The following is a 16,012-nucleotide window of genomic DNA, read 5'->3' on the forward strand; positions in this document are numbered from 1 at the left end:
TGGGCAAGTTGAGAGCTGCAGTGTCAGACAGCAAGCTCCTTCTAGAAGGCTCCTGCTTTAAAAACACCCTAGCTCTTCTTCTAGCAACAGCTTCTGGCTCAAGGCACATCCTCAAGCATCATTTGTTTAGGGAATAAAATATGAAAATTGGATCCCAGTCTACTCTGGGGGCTGGGAGACACAGATGACACGATGCACTGTGACCCAACACAATTGGTAAGACATCAGAAACGCAAGGAATCCTATGCAGGTAATAAGTGGAGGGGCGGAGTGTTTGAAATTGGATTTCGGAGTGGAAAAGCCTCTGTGTATCTTGGAAATATCTTGGTTTTTGAACCCGCTGAAGTGACAGATGGGTGACGCAGCAGATCAGCTGTGCTGGTAGCAGCAGGGGACTGTCATCGATACACTCACTGAGGATTGACAGCAGATGCTTTTGGGAAATATTGGCTACGAAGAACTTTTCAAAAGTACCCTCTTCCCGCATATCTGGAGACATTGCTGTGCTATCTGTGGTACAGTCCATATGATCATTCAGTTTTTTTTAAGTAATAATCTTTTATCTTCACCAGATCATAATCATAATTTCACAGATAGAAATACTGTGAAAATTTTAAAACAATCCCTACACAGAAAAATGCCCATGTTTTAAAGAAAATGATTCAAGCAGGTGCTTCAAAACCTTTATCTCTGGCTCATTTTAAACTCTTGACTCTATGAGAACCTTTAGAGAGGCCTTCGGTATCTTGGTTAAACCAAGAAGGGGCTTTCCTGAGAGCAATGCATCTCCTTATAGACCTGGCTGGCTGGGGCTCGGTGTTCACTCCTCCATCAGGAGACTCTGGACTCTTACTGTCTGTCACAATACCCTCTGGCTCTCTGAGTCAGGTAGGAGGCAGCCTCAGGAACACTGTTCTTTTGTGTATAATCTGTACTTAGAAATAAATGTGGGTGGCTGGTTCTTTTGTCTCTGCGAAGGGTCCCGGCCAAGATGCCTGGAAAAAGCAGCTCTAAGGAATAATGTACTTCCTGCATAAACGCATGACATCATGCTCTTATTTTACTAAGGGCAGGCAGGAATGCACAAGTACCTTTAGGCCTCTGAGGGTTGATATCAGGTTCTGAGAAGCACAAAGCCTACCAGGTTCTGAAATTTGATCTGCATTTGAAACTGGATCGAACGTTTTGTTTGTTTGCTTCAGATACAGGGTTGGTGTTTACTCCTTCCTGATTTACAAGGTAACATGAAGGTGCTTTGAAAGCACACAAATGGAACGGTCTCTAATCTGGAACATTTGCATGGGCGCCCAGCACAGTGGGGACTCCAGGCAATGAAGCAGCAACTGGAACCGTGGTCACTGGAGCTTGAAAGAAACTAGTGCCAATGCCCATGAGCCACAAAGTCTGGAGAACAAACTGTGACCCATTCCTAAGAGTGCTGGCTGTGGGACCATGACCTCAGGACCACCTGCTTATATGTTAATTCTCATTAAATGTGCTGGAACCAAATTTTCAGTTAGGTAGATACTACTTTTTCATAACAATTTCTAACACTTCCTGCATTTCGGTTCAGGCAAACGAAAACAGCTTAATAGTTGACAATTTCTGTTTTGTTTACGACGATGCCTAATGCAGACAGGGAACTGAAAAACCACGTAAGCGAATAACCAAGTGGAAGCTGTTTGCCGGCTGTGTATACACTGGGTACCATAGTGAGCAACACTATTATCATTTTTGATGACAGTTTTGCAGAGATTTCTCATGGTTTCTGGAATTTTATGATGGAAAACTAGAAGCTGCCAGAACTCCATCCCTTCTTTCTCTGAGCCACTCAGAGTTCAATAGGTTGAAGAGTCACCTGACCAGTTCTGGGACAGAGCTCAGTGTCTGTACTGTTGGTGAGATTCTGATTCACCATCAAGTGCCCTGCAGACCGCACATTCAAAGGTTCTATCTTGTTGTACAGTGACTGTGGATTCTGCTGCTTCCTGGTGATACTCGGTCATAGAGCGCTCTCAAAAGCATGGAGAGAGCCATGGCCTGAAAGACGTCCTGGACTACAGAAGACAAACTCTTACGCTCTTCAACTGATCGATTCAAAGACAAAAGATAAAGGTCACGACAGTCTGAGCATCTTCTTGGAAACATCCCTGACAATGTGTGGTTTTACTGTGACATATTTCATTGCAGGGAAATAATACCGTGGGAACACATACAGGTTTTCAAAATGCATTCCTTTTTTCTTCTATATTATAGATGAGTGTTAGAAAATGTTTGTCAAAATATTTTCAGAGATGGAAATATTAATTTTACATATTAGATGTTAAGGCTAATGTATAAGAAAGACAAATGTATAGGTGAGTTAAATAAACCCATCCTTTCCTTCCCCTCGAAACGAAAGGAAGAGAAAGAAAGAAAGAAAGGAAGAGAGAGAGAGAGAGAGAGAGAGAGAGAGAGAGAGAGAGAGAGAGAAAGAAAGTCAAATGCGGTCTGGCTGAGGGCTACGGCAGTGCTCTAGAGCTAATCATGCATGACGGTTTTAATAATTTAGGTCAATTTAAAGTATTACCTATTGCCAACACTTTTCTAATTGACTTTGCTTTCCTTTGCTATTTTTTCTATTATTTCTGAAATTGTGCATACTTGCATTTTCTTAATATGTTCTGTAAGTGTTAAGGCGAGCATCCATGTGTCACTTAAAAATTATTTCATACACTCAGCTTTCCTACCTGACCAACTTCATGAAACCTACACAAAAAGCAGGCAGCTCTTGCCCTCAAGCGATTTACATTTCACCTAGTATAACCAAGGAAGAGAGGCCGCGAGACCTTCAGCTGTTGGTGAGAGCAGGTGTTTTTAGAGAGCTAATTTGAAGAAGTAACCTTACCTTATTTGTACGCATTGACCCAGGGCTATTTTATGGCCAACCAGCTTTAGGTAGCAAAAGAAAACTACAGCCATGTTGAAGACAGAAATCAGGGAATAACTACAGGGTGTGTCTCTGTATCGCTTCTGTATTATTGAATGCATCATTCAAACATTTTAGAAAGATTTCCTTTAGTGGCATGAGGAAATATTTATAATCTAATGATGGGCTTTTAAGACAGTGTGGTCTCAGTTATGTAAAGTGGATTCTGTTTAAGGTAATAAATATGCTACAATTAAACTGCACTTTCCCTGAATGTTTGATCTGGATACTTTCATCCTTTTAATATGCATATTTTAAATCTCAGCTTTTCTAATTCTGTAGGAGCAACATAAGTATGTGAAATATGTACCAAGCTAGCAGCATAAAGTCCTTGGCGCTTCCTTTCCTTTTAGGGCTTTGCTAATCTCATCGGGCATCTCAGCTGGGCAGCCTACTCCAGCCCTTGCTATACCTGTCTTGCCGCCCATGGTTCAGGACACCATTACTCCACTTTGAATGATCACTTCTCTGCCTCTACATACGCTTTTCTCCGATGTGCTCCTCAAACAACAGCCAGACCAATGCTGTCTCTGGTGTATACACTATCTTCCCATGGCTTCTCACCTTATTTGGTGGGAAAGGCCAAGTCTCACAATGGCCTCTGAAACACCATGCATTCTGGGCCCTGTGGGTCTCTGTTAGCAGCTTTGCTAGCTCTTTACTTTAGTTCCTCTACACTGGCCGTTCCAGTACTGTCAGTGTGCACCTGTTTCAGAGGTAGGGATGCTCACAGCCGCTTAACTGAAGCTTTTTCTTCCAATCCTACATTTTCACTAAGGGCTTCCTTGAATACTTCCTTGGGTTAGCAACTCCATGCCTGTCCACCTCCAGATGTTTGGCTTGTTTTCCGCTTTATTTGCATGGCTCATTTATTTCAGTATTTATGTTCATGCTGACTGTACTCCCAGTCCTGGAAAGTAAGGGTTTCGTTTGGTTCTTTGCTGAGTGCTCAGTGCTCATTGTAGTCCTTCCACACTGAGTAGTCGGCAACTGTCTAAGCAAAAGAAAAGGAGATGGCTTCCTTTAAGTTGGCTGTTCATGTTTTCTGCCCTCTCTTCTATTTCAGCGTTATCCTCTAGGGTGGCTTTTGACTGCACCTGTGCCCCTTTGCCTTGATACTCTGTCCTACAACCTTGGCATTTCTCATGGGACCTCCACTGCTCACCTCAGCCCCTGTATGGCTTGGGCAAGTTTTGGTACCACTGGAGTTGGTACTGCCACTTTCTCTCTCCCAGGATCTGCCCTGCCCCAAACAAAGGCAGCTCTCACCTCTCTAGTTTTTAAACTTCCATTCTTCGCAGCACATTAGAGATTGCTACTTACTGTGTGTAGGAAATTAGGTAGGGATATTGGCCATATCTTATGTAACCTCGTGTCAAAAGCAAAGTGGAATGCTTCAGAAGCAGAAAGGCAGAAAGAGAGCTAAGGACTGAATACGGGATTACTGGCCTCAGAGCAAACTCTGCGCGTATTAATATCATCCATGAGCTTGATCTTCTTAACTTAGTCTTCACACACGCTTGAATTGTTAAAACTGAAGCAGAATTTTCAATGAAATCAGACAACTGCAATGAAATATGAATGGCTACTCCATGACAGGGTATGGCCAGCAGTCTCTAGGAAGATACCTTACTTTCTTATCTAGTATCTTACCTAGTCATTCACAGCACTGATCTTGTGGATCATAGGTCATGCTTAGAAAAGTCTTAATAGCATATTCTACCAGTGACTGGAGCAGACTAACAGACCATATAGGTGTATGAGTACCTGGTTATGAATGTCCTCTCATTGACAAAGATCCAAGAATGGTAGTGGGGATCCATCGTTGCCATCCTTTCCCCCTTTCCAAGATGACCTGAGGATGCCCTAAAACATTAGAAGAGTATTAATATGCTGTTGCTGGGAGACACCCCTAAGTTAGTTTTTCTTATTTAAACTGAGTACTTGCTTATGTTCCTATGAGACTGGAGCAGACTAACATACCATGTAGGTGTATGAAGTGGTTTTAAATCTCTGCGAGTGATCACCGACCTTCTACGGCAGCCACCTGACCCAAAGTGGCTGGACTCTGGATCAGGACCAGATTCTAGGGCTGAAGTCAAGTCTCAGCTTGAGAGTTGACTAAGGATGATGTCATAGCCTCCAACTATCCTGCAGGTTCTGGAGCCTGAGATCAGATACCAAGGATCACCTCTATTACGAGTTCACATAAATGGCATCAGGGTTTGATCAGAAATGTTAAGCATATTTTCTGCTTGGTCTATTTCATATAAATATACACGTAATTATTATTGTTTTGAGCCCGGAAAAATCACAGGCACTATATTTAGAATCAAAAGGCGAGCTGGAAAGGAAAGCTCAATTTTCTGAATAAAAAGATCTATATGGGATTTTTTTTTACTTCGATAGCAGGTTGTTTGGGTAGGGTGGGAAGAGTGGAAGATGTTATAAGTCCTAATTTCCTGGGATACCAGGAGGGAAAGAGGAGGAGGAATGGTTAAATAGGTATTCCACTAGTCTCATGAAATCCTGCTGCGGCCTCTTCCTTCCAGCGCTTTGCTGATCTCAGCAGACTTCTTGCATCAGTCTCTAAACTGGGTACATCACAGCTTCTACACTTCTGACCATCACATTGCTTTCTTGGTGACAACCTTTCTGGATTTCATTCTTAGTACCCACAGCCTACGTCTCTTAACCTTTACATTTTCCTTACTTGTTCTCAAACCCATCTTTACATACTCAGCCCTGGAGCGTGCCTTCAATGACAAGCCACGTGTAATGAGATTTGATAGCATGAAGTCTCCCCTCATCATTCGTTTGACCACACGGCTATCTCCACCTCAGGTCCGGATTTGTCCCCCTCATACGGGCCCCTTCCAGGTCTCCTCAGGCCGTGTTATCTGTTTAATTCTCCCTGCCCAGCACCTCTCCTCTTACATTTAAATCATCAGCACTTGGCCAAACTGTTCATTTTGTCTGCCTGGAAGAAGCGTTAGATGAGATGGGTTTTCTCTTCCTCTGTGTGACACATTTTCTTCTTAGGCTAAGACGGAACAATGACAACTTTGCCTTACACTTTCTTGCCCCCTCACAGCTCTCAGTGTCTGCGTCTGCTCTGCTCACTGCTCTATGTCTTTAAGTACTGGCCGGTTGGAGAGTCTAGCCCATCTTCACTTCTCTAGCTCTGTCTCCAAGCAAATGAACCTGCCAATCCGCTTGGCTCCTGCTCACTTCTAGATCCGTTACCTCCTGGTTTCCATTAGGATGCTTAAGCATCTTAGGAGCAGCATGGATGTGAAAGAAACATCACTTCCTCTCGCTCCAGTTTCCCTTCCCCTCAATTCTTTCCTCTATGTCCGACCAGGCACCCAAACGAAGTCTTCATCCTCGTCTTCCCTCCATCAAAAGCAGACCTGATCCACACGTAAGTACTCTTGGACCGTGCTTCTAATATACAACCCGAATTCAGGATCTAGAGAGCTGCCTTGCCCACTCTTACAATGTGAGGACCCAGAAATCGCCACCTATAAGTCAGATGGCAAATTCTCACCCGATGCTGAGGAGATTTGGAAGTGAAGAATATCATGGCAGTTTTGTGTGAAAGCCAAGTGAGGATGGAAAATGACAGGCTGAAGAATTATTGCAGTAGCCTTCCTATCAGTTCCTCCTCTGTGTTTTCATACAAATCTAAAATACCACTATCTTAGAGGGTAACAATTAGGAGGGCAAAGGGATCACTGTTTGCCCGACTGTGATCTGCGCTAAAGCACTTCGCCAACAGGGTTTTAAGACTCTGGCAGGTAAAACCCTAGAAAAGAAGGCAGTTGAGAATTTAATGGATAAGGATTAAAAAAGTGTGCTCGTAGGTAGGACAAAATAACTGAATAAAAATATTATTGAACACGTATGATCTGAAAACTGCCTAAAATGTTCAGAGAATTCCAACAACTAAAATGTAAGAGAATGACTTGGTAAACTCCCACAGGTTTGTTTACTCGGAGCAAGCAAAGTGTGGCTCTGTAAATTCAAACAGTTTTCTCCTTTTCTCTTTTCCTAGACCTGTACACCATGACTCAGCAAATCAAACCCTGCTCAGCTCTGAGGAAAATCTTCTAAGTTGGTAGGGCTTGACGGGTTTAAGGTCTGAATCGGTTATCACAAAAGAGCAGGAAGGAAGTAATAGAGTCAGAAGCGGCAGAGATAAAGACGATGGAGGGAAACAAGGAAGGACTGGACGTCTAGAACTTTCTGAGGTCATACTTTGGGCAGCCAGTTCTTCCGTGGAACACAATGCACTGGGGCTTGAGAAGGAAGATGGCTGCTACAAACACGCATTTTGCTTGGACAAATTCTCCCAGGGGCGAGAACTGATTGACTTAGATTAGGTGTAGAATATGAACACTGGTTTAATAAGTTTGGTTATTTGCTTTTCCACCCCATAGGATGGATTTCAAGAGACAGAAAATCTGACAGTGCAATCAAGTGTTAGCCCTGGAGACAGCACGCAGGTTTAATTAAGAGGAGCCTGGATGGAAAAAGCCCAGGGAAGCTGGCATATGGATTTGGAGCCCTCAGAGATGGTGACAGATAGCTCCAGTGTGTGGGCTGCCCTAGGACCCGAGAAAAGAAAGAAGAGGCCTTTGGGGTTCCCTTTCCCCCAGCTCTGTATTCCTGCTGAGATGTGGGCATGCCTGGATCTGCCAGTTACCAGAACGAAGAAGGTGGGGAGAGGAGGCAGAGAATTCAAGCCCCAGCGAATGCAAACAGACTAGTCATTTCAAACACCTTTCAGTGCCCAACCATGGGTGACTTCAATGGTTACTTAGTTAGAGCTGGAAATTTTGGTTCAGTCCTTTGCATATCCAACCATCTATTTCTTGAGTGTCTTCCCTGGGCCTGTTACCATGCAGGGCATAGAAATGTGGCCTAGATTGGAATGTATAGCCAGTGGGTCAGGTTCTTTAAAAAAAACCAAACCAAACAACATCGCTAGCTCTTCAGGCCTTGTATGGCTTTTGAACTTTCATAATGAATAATTACCCACATCTTGCTATCCACTATCCACTCACCTGCTCTCTTTCCTTTTTTCTCCCTGAAGTTGACTAGATTTTTCACAGCAGGATTATTACCACTTCATTTTTCAGTATTTAGACCGAGTATATGAAGTGTACACATAAAAATAAATAAAATATTAAATACACTCAATCTATAGGGAAACACTAAAGTATTAATAATTAAAATTAAATGCTATAAGAAGGTGGGTGATTTTCCTTTTGATTTCATATGTACCTTTAAAAAACATATGTAGGCAACTTATCTTACATTATATATGTGGCTACAATAAAAGTAACTATGAAACAAAATTAACCCCAGAAATATCACATGGAAAGAGCAAGTGTGTATTTTAATGAGGAGGTAAGATTATTTTAAGGATGATAAACACGGCATTATTTTTCAGAGAAAACTGTTCTAGCGTGGAGAAGCAATGAGGAGGTACAGATAACTATTTGGCCCTAAAATAAAGGTGCTTTCTCAAAACCTGCAGATGAGAAGAGCAGACCAGCTTCCAGCTAGTAAATGAGACGTAGCTAGAAGCCAGACGTAAGTAGAAGCCACCATCCAGTTTTTGAAAGAAGGAAAAGAGTTCATAGAAACCCGGTTTCCAGGAAATGCTTGGCTCCATATTTTTCTTTTCTACAGTGCCTTGTTTGTAGAGATGATTGACAGTTGCCTTGGAACTCCTGTCTTCCTTCTTGTACTTCCTAAGTGCTGAGATTCTCAGTGTGTGTAACTACACCTAGTTTTACATTTTTGATTTCAACTCTCGAATTTAAGGCAATATTAAACAGGGTATGGATCAGAAGACCAAATTCTAGACTTCCAAATGAGCACGCTCTGGCTCTCAATTCATATGACATGTCTTTGGAAATGTGAGATGTCTAAAATCTATTACATATTTCCATGGGGCTTATGCAATGCACTCTGTTCTTCTTGGGGTGCCTTGGGGGAGACGAGGAAAGTGGGCTTAGAGGGGAAGGCAAACTGGTGTCATGACAATCACCTGGGGACTCCAGGCATCTTGTTCCTCTTCGTTGGTCACTGCTGCTGTGGTGGGGGGGCTCAAGGACTCTCTGCTCTGTCTGAGGTTCCAAAAGGAAATCCTGAAAGTTGTTGCCCCAAAGTTCATGACTGACTTATTCCTGTTCACTTACGGGCTGTACAATAATCAACACTTTCTCTTTTGAGCCTCCATCGACTGGACCCTGAGTACTGATGAGCGTTTCCTTCGACAGAGTCCTGACTGCTTTCCATAGGAGACCTCCCTCTGTCCAGGGCTAGAATCGTGGTACCAACTGTATGATACACTATAGCTGACGGCTTTGAAAGACGACACAGATAAACGTTTGCACAGGGATAGTGCTCTACCATAGAGTTTAATACAGACAATAGTACTGAGAAGTACTTTATCAGAAGCTTTGCTTTCGATACTTGAATATTTCGTTTTTATTTTGCTAAAACCTGTTTTTCCTTTTTTTATGTTTTTTTTTGAGATTTGCATACATGAGTATTGCATTTACATCATTTCTATCTACTCTCTTCCTCTAATTTTCCTCAAGCTACTCTCTCTCTCTCAAATTCATGATCTGGGGGCTGGAGAGATGGCTCAGTGGTTAAGAGCACTGCCTGCTCTTCCAAAGGTCCTGAGTTCAATTCCCAGCAACCACATGGTGGCTCACAACCATCTGTAATGGAGTCTGGTGCCCTCTTCTGGCCTGCAGACATACACACAGACAGAATATTGTATACATAATAAATAAATAAATATTTTAAAAAAAATTCATGATCTGTTCTTCTCTAATTATTGTTAGACACGGGCGCACACTATACACATAAACACAACCTGATAAATGCATTTAGTGCCACTTACATTTGCAAGCTACCCATTTGATACGATATTAATATCCAGGATATAGAGACTTCTAAAAAAAAAAGCCCAAAGAGTCAAGAAAAAATGACCCAACTGAAAAACAGTCTACCGATTTGTTCCAGTTTGCTTCCTATTGCTGTGGTAAACACCACGACCAAGGCAAACTGGAGAGGAAAGGCTTTATTTCAGCTTACAGCTTCCAATCCATCACGAAGGGAAGTCAGGGCAGGAACTCAAGGCAAGGACTGAAGCAGAGACCATGGAGAAGAGGTGCTCATTTGCCTGCTCCCTAGGGCCAGCTCAGCTTGCTTTTTTAATAGACCACCCACAGTGGGCGGAGCCTTCCCACATCAATCAAATGAAGAAAATGCTCCCACAGAGTCTCCTACAGGGCCAGTCTGACAGAGGCAATTCCTCGATTGATTGATAGATACTCCCTCTTTTCATACAGGTCTAGGTTTGTATCAAGTTGAGGAAAACCATCTGTACAAGTCCTCCACAGAGAGCTCTCACAGGACGGGATGAAAATGGCTAAAATACATCTTTAAAGTGGTCAGCGTGCTGGCCTGGAGGGACGGCTCAGCCATTAAAGGCTAGGCTCACAACCGAAATTATAAAAGCAGTCAGCATCTTTAGCAACTAGGGAGATGGAAACTTAAGTTACTTTGGGATTTCCTCTTATTCCAGTCAGAATGGTTGAGATCAGGAAAACCACTGACAAGGGATGCTAGCGAGACTATGGGAAAAGGGGAACACACATTCACTGTTGGTTGGAATGCACACGGATGCAGATACCCTGCAAGTCAGTGGGGAGAACTCGCGAAAAGCTGAAAGTCAAACCACTGCATGGGCCAGCTAGCCCCAGAATCCTCCATCTACACTATAACCAGGGGATGTACACAAGGAAATGGACTACTAGCATTAAACATCCTGGTCAGTTATAGTTACGTTACTCATTTTAGGAAACTAAAATCAGAGTTGAGGATAAAACACTTAATGATGTTATTTGCTTTATATATTATGTATGTTGACCATGACCAGAGAAGTTCATTATTTCTTAAACACCCTGGTTATTTTTCTCTCTGATTGATTAAAACATTCTATAACTTATAATAAAGTGTTCTACACCTCAGGAATAGCAGATAAAATTATTTTTACTCCAAGACAGCTTAACTGAGAAGATTTACAGTTTTTACTTGGTTACAGAGATTAATCTCAATATTAAAATATTAAATATAGTCAAATAGATTTATCTTAATTGGGATACTGTTCTGTATATTGATAGAGCTAGTAGGAAAGAGAAAAATCAAATACTTTAAATTGTATTCAACAATTTATATTCAATATAATAGATAAAAATGTTTAGTTAATACTCTAATTTACTCTAAATGAATTTGATTATTTTATAGGCTAAACTGCACTAGTCAATGTCAACAGCACAATGAACTTCGGTTAGCTTGGCTTTAATATTTTATCCATAATTCTTCAGTCAATATCTAGTTAAAAGTACACTGGGAGATTGAAATTCTATAATGAAAAAGAATATTTAAGACAATGATTTTTCTGTCGAGATTCACTGCAAACCATTTAGCAACATTCATAAAACTAACAGTAAGAGCTCCCCAAAGTATCCTTTAGAGGATACTTTATAACATAAAGCCACTTCCTTGGCATTTAAGTTGCACCGGCATCAGATTGTTAGAACACAAAAGAAGGTCACAGTCATTTGATTGCAAACCATTCAATATGTGTTACCATAGATGGGCATGGCCCAGATGGTCCACTTTGATGAAAATCGTTCAAACACAGTCTTTCTTGTGGAACTTAAAGGCCAGGGCTCTACAGCACGAGATAGACAGTAATTTTTCGACTACAGGTGTTCTGCTTCCCTAGAAATAAATTCGACTTTCACAGAATAAAAATGAAGAACCTGTAGGCTTTGGCCACCAGGTCTCCTAAATACTTCAATGTGATGAGAAGCGAGGCGGTTTCATAGAATCTCAGAGAGCTAGCTGATGCTTGCCCGCTCTTTCCAGCTGGGTCTGAGATGCGTTGTTCTCTTCCAGGGTCCCCAGGGTCTGGTGTTGTCTGCCTAGTCAGGTCAGCTGCCCCTCCCCACACCACCCATTTTACAGCGCTGCGGACTTGTGGGCAGCAATAAAAGGTGCCATTTGTGGAATACCTGCTACGTCTTTAATCCCCACCAAAGCAAAGCCCAATGTGACAGACAGTATCCTGCTTGCTTTATCCGTGGCAGACTTTTGAGGCTTAGACAGGGGACCTGACTTTCGAAGTGATCCTAAGACTCCCCGGCTTAAGAATCTCGATGCTAAGGCATGGACGGACATCTATGTAATTAAGGCCATTCTAATCACTGTTTGGTGAGGTCTTCATTATACCCAAGTCGCTTTCATTGTGATTTGCCTTGAGGAAATAAATATTTAACTGAAACCTCAAGTCAAAGAATCTTTCTCTTACGATGAGGTCATTCAATACACACTTGAAATGCAGAGGCAACGGGTGTCACCAGGAGTCTAGAAATTTGCTAGGGTAGGGGACTCCTGCAGCTCAGGTAAAGTCAATGAGCTGGTTCTTTGGGAATGCGAGGACAGGGTAGCCTCTCTGCTCCAAACCTTCTTCCCCTCCTCTCTTCCCCACCCTCCTCACAAGCTTACCTTGTCCAGGAAAAGAGTATTCTGAGAAAAATTTGACTTAAGGCCAACTCACACCAGGGTTGGAGTTGCGCTGATGCACGTACCCATTTGCCCTTCCTGGCTATGGATTCCACTAAGCCCCCCCCCCCCCCCCAACTTCCCGCCCACCTCCAAGTTCACCTGCAAAAATCAGAGGAGACTCCTGTGAGCTCGCTGCGCGGAGCCTGAGGTAGCAAGTGTCCCAGGCTGTCGTGGGGAGGCGGAGCTGCCTGCCGGTGTCCCGGCGTCCTTGTCACTCACCTGCTCCGGGGCTAAAGCCGGCGGAGCGGAGGGCGCATGGCTGGCCCCGCGGGGCTGCTCCCGGCACAGTTGGCCAGCCTAGCCGCAGTTAATTATTTCTAGGGTGCCCATCGCAGAGGGGTGTGAGCAACCTGAGCCCCGCCCAGCGCCTCAGTGCATGTTGGGAGTGTTTACTCCCGCTTCCAAGGCGCCCGCAGGTACGCCGCTCTGCTCTCGGTCACCGTCTTGCTGACGTTGGGACCTTTGTCAGGAGCTGCAGGTCGCATGATTTTCGGCAGCCACCTGTGCTGCAGATAAACGACTGCAGCGAGTACTCTGCGTTTTGGTTTTTGAAGAGTTAATTCGCCCTTCAGTTCGAGATTTCTTCATTTTCTTTTCCTTGGTCTTGGCTTCCCCCATTCCTTGCCAGCACCGTTGCACCCAAGGCATTTTCTTTTTCTCACACCCTTAGGGGTGCGCCGGAGCCTCCCAGGCAGCTTGCAACACCAGTGTAACTGCCTGGCCTGACCACCTGACTTAGTGGGTCTTGGGACCGCCTATTATGATGATGATGATGATGCCCCACAGACGCTTCTGCTAGTCAGGATTTCATCTACTGAATTGGGTGTGGCGAGTTTACTTTTTCTCAGTACCTTCAGTGTCAAAAGGAATCCAAAAGACTAGCAGATGAGAGACGCTGTGAAAATAGTGTTTTTATTCACATACGTGTACACACACTTAATAGACGGTATTATTTGTACTTTTTTTGTTTGTATGTAAGAAAATTACTGGTAATTTTGAAAAAAAAAAGAGATTGTTTTTCAAGTGTTAAGTTTTTAAGCTTATATAAAGGGACCTAATGATTTTTCAAGAGAACGATAAGAAGTTGCCATGAGGTGTCCTCTGCCGGGGTACTGAACGAACAGAGCGACAGACGACAACACCAGACCCAACAGTGCTTGTGTGATGTTTCTGTGGTGTCTTCTCAAGTAGAAAGGGCCAGACAGTGGAGGAAGCCTTTGGCAAATGAAAAAGACCAGGGGCTTTGAGATTTACCAGGCCTTGGTTGAAAGGTGTCCTGGACCCAACCCAAGTCCTGGTAAGGCCGGTCCCCATATTGCTTGTGCTGGAGTGTGGTTACTAGTGTGGACTGACCTTTGGATGATAAGGAACAGGACCTGCCGAGTTTACAGCTCCTGCTTCTAGAGTCTCTTCCGATCCTGGCCCCGCCCAGTCACCTGTGCTCAAAGGGAGCTCCTGTTTATTTCCAGCGTCTGGGCACCATTGTGTTTCTGCCTGTATCTGCAGCCTTCCAGCTGGCCCTCTTTGTCCTCTGAGTCCTTTATCCTGGTGTAGATGTATAGTTTTTCTTCGTAATGTAAAACCGTATAACATGCGCAGTGTGGAAGTTTTGGAAAACACAGAAATGGGAAGGAAAACTATTCACAAATTTATCTCTGAAATAAAATTGTTGTAAGCAATGGGCTGAAAGTCATGACTGACATGTTTGCTCTATGGACATATGAAAAGTGGCTGCATAGTTTGCTGCGTTATGACCTCGTTTTAGCCCATAAACGATATCGTGAACAACTTACCATATGTCAAGTCGGGCTATTCTTTTCTTACAGTGTACTGTAATACACCACATGCAGAGACCATTATCTATTTAACCAGTTCCTTACTGTGGGAGAGTTTTACTACTAACAACAATAAGGCTGATGTTTATGTATAACTGCACCTAACTGTGATTCCAACCTCCAGAGTGACGTGGCAAGATAAAAAGGATAATGTCCTTTAAACTATTTTAAAATTTATTTTACTTTTATTATTTGTGTATGGGTTTTTTTTTTTCTGCATGTGTGTACACCATCTGCCTTCAGGGCTTGCTGAGGCTAGAAGAGGCCATTGGCTCCCCTGAAACTGGAGTTACAGACACTAGTTAGTCACCATGTGGGTGCTGGGAACAGAAACTGGGTTCTCCGTGAGAGCAAGCAAGTGCTTTTAGCTGCTGAGTCATTTCTCTAGACCCTAAAAGAATTTCAATTCAAAAATAATGTCACTTTTATAACCATAGAGCAATATACTGTTACAAGTTATTGTACTTCCTTCAATCATTTATCAGTTTGAAAGTATAGAATTCATATTTTATTTTAATTTTTTTTAAGACAGGGGCTCACAGGGTAGCCTGTGCTGTGCTCCAACTCTTTGCCTCATTCCCTGAGTGCGAGGATTACAGGTATATGCCACTATCCTCAGCTGATACCCATTGTAAACATGTGCAGAATTAGGTACTAGTAAGGGTGAAGTCTTTCTTTACATTTACCTTGTATTTTTCACTTAAAAATTTACTCACTGCTCATCTTGCTTCCTCTTTGTGACTTGCAGTGTGTCTTTTACATATGAAGCTTATCACGTCTTCTTTGCAAATGCTGTAGCTTTGTTTCCCGGGAGATTTGTTTCATCTTAGTCTTGTTTATGATACTTTTGACATATCAAAATTTCAAAGTTTAAATTCAAAGTTTAAACAGGTGAATCTATTAATTTTCTTTGTTATTTTGTAATTGGGTTTAATGAAAGCTTTTACGTCCATATATGTATCTATTTTCTTTTAGGTTTTCCTCAGATAGTATTTATTCATTAAGTTCTACCCATCTGGATTGCTTACATTAAAAACCATGAATTTTAAATCTTAACTTCATTTTTCTAAGCTTCACAACTATTAAATAAATCATATTTATAAATAGTAGAAAGCTTCACCACTATTAACTATAAGTTTCACAACTATTAAATAGGCCATATTTATCGAATAATATAAAGCATTGATTCCATATGAAGGCGACAATCTTGTCTATATCTCTACTTACCCTAAGTCTAGTAAGGGCCTAGGTGAGCCCAATATTGGTCAGCCCTTGGTACCTTTTCCCCCCTCATCCCTTGCTCAGCGAATTGGCAAGTCCTGAAGTCTTATCTCACTGCTCTCCCCTACAGCAGGCCAGCATAGTCCCGGGTTGGATGCTACAATGACCTCCTGACTGGTTTCTCTGCCTTTGTTCTTCCTACTGAAGAATGAGCTGCCCATTTCCCACCTCAGCCATTGGTGCCCTTTATAAAGTGTGTGGATCCCATCATAATGGGTTCCTTTGCTAGGAGCCTTTCTAGTGGCGGCCCCATACATGTGGGATG

The 16,012-nt window shown here is 42.7% G+C and overlaps 1 protein-coding gene across 3 annotated transcripts in view; it reads right to left on the reverse strand.

The window, feature by feature from the left end:
- Positions 1-13,041, reverse strand: part of Rassf6 (Ras association domain family member 6) — a 35,822-nt gene extending 22,781 nt beyond the window's left edge. Inside the window, exons 1-2 of one of the 3 annotated variants that reach the window (XM_050150075.1) lie at positions 12,731-13,041; positions 4,736-4,834 (exon numbers count right to left, since the gene is read on the reverse strand). In XM_050150075.1, coding sequence (XP_050006032.1) covers positions 4,736-4,800 — 65 coding nt within the window. In that variant the 5' untranslated portion in view covers positions 4,801-4,834; positions 12,731-13,041. Of the gene's footprint in view, positions 1-4,735; positions 4,835-11,826; positions 11,938-12,571; positions 12,595-12,730 lie in introns of those variants that run through there. The other 2 variants (XM_050150076.1, XM_050150077.1) reach the window with 2 other exon arrangements.
- Between the last annotated feature and the right edge of the window lie 2,971 nt (positions 13,042-16,012).

Source organism: Alexandromys fortis, unplaced genomic scaffold, assembly GCF_014885135.2.
Source record: "Alexandromys fortis isolate MF-2015 unplaced genomic scaffold, M_Fortis_MF-2015_v1.1 scaffold_0, whole genome shotgun sequence".
Classification (NCBI taxonomy): Eukaryota; Metazoa; Chordata; class Mammalia; order Rodentia; family Cricetidae; genus Alexandromys; species Alexandromys fortis.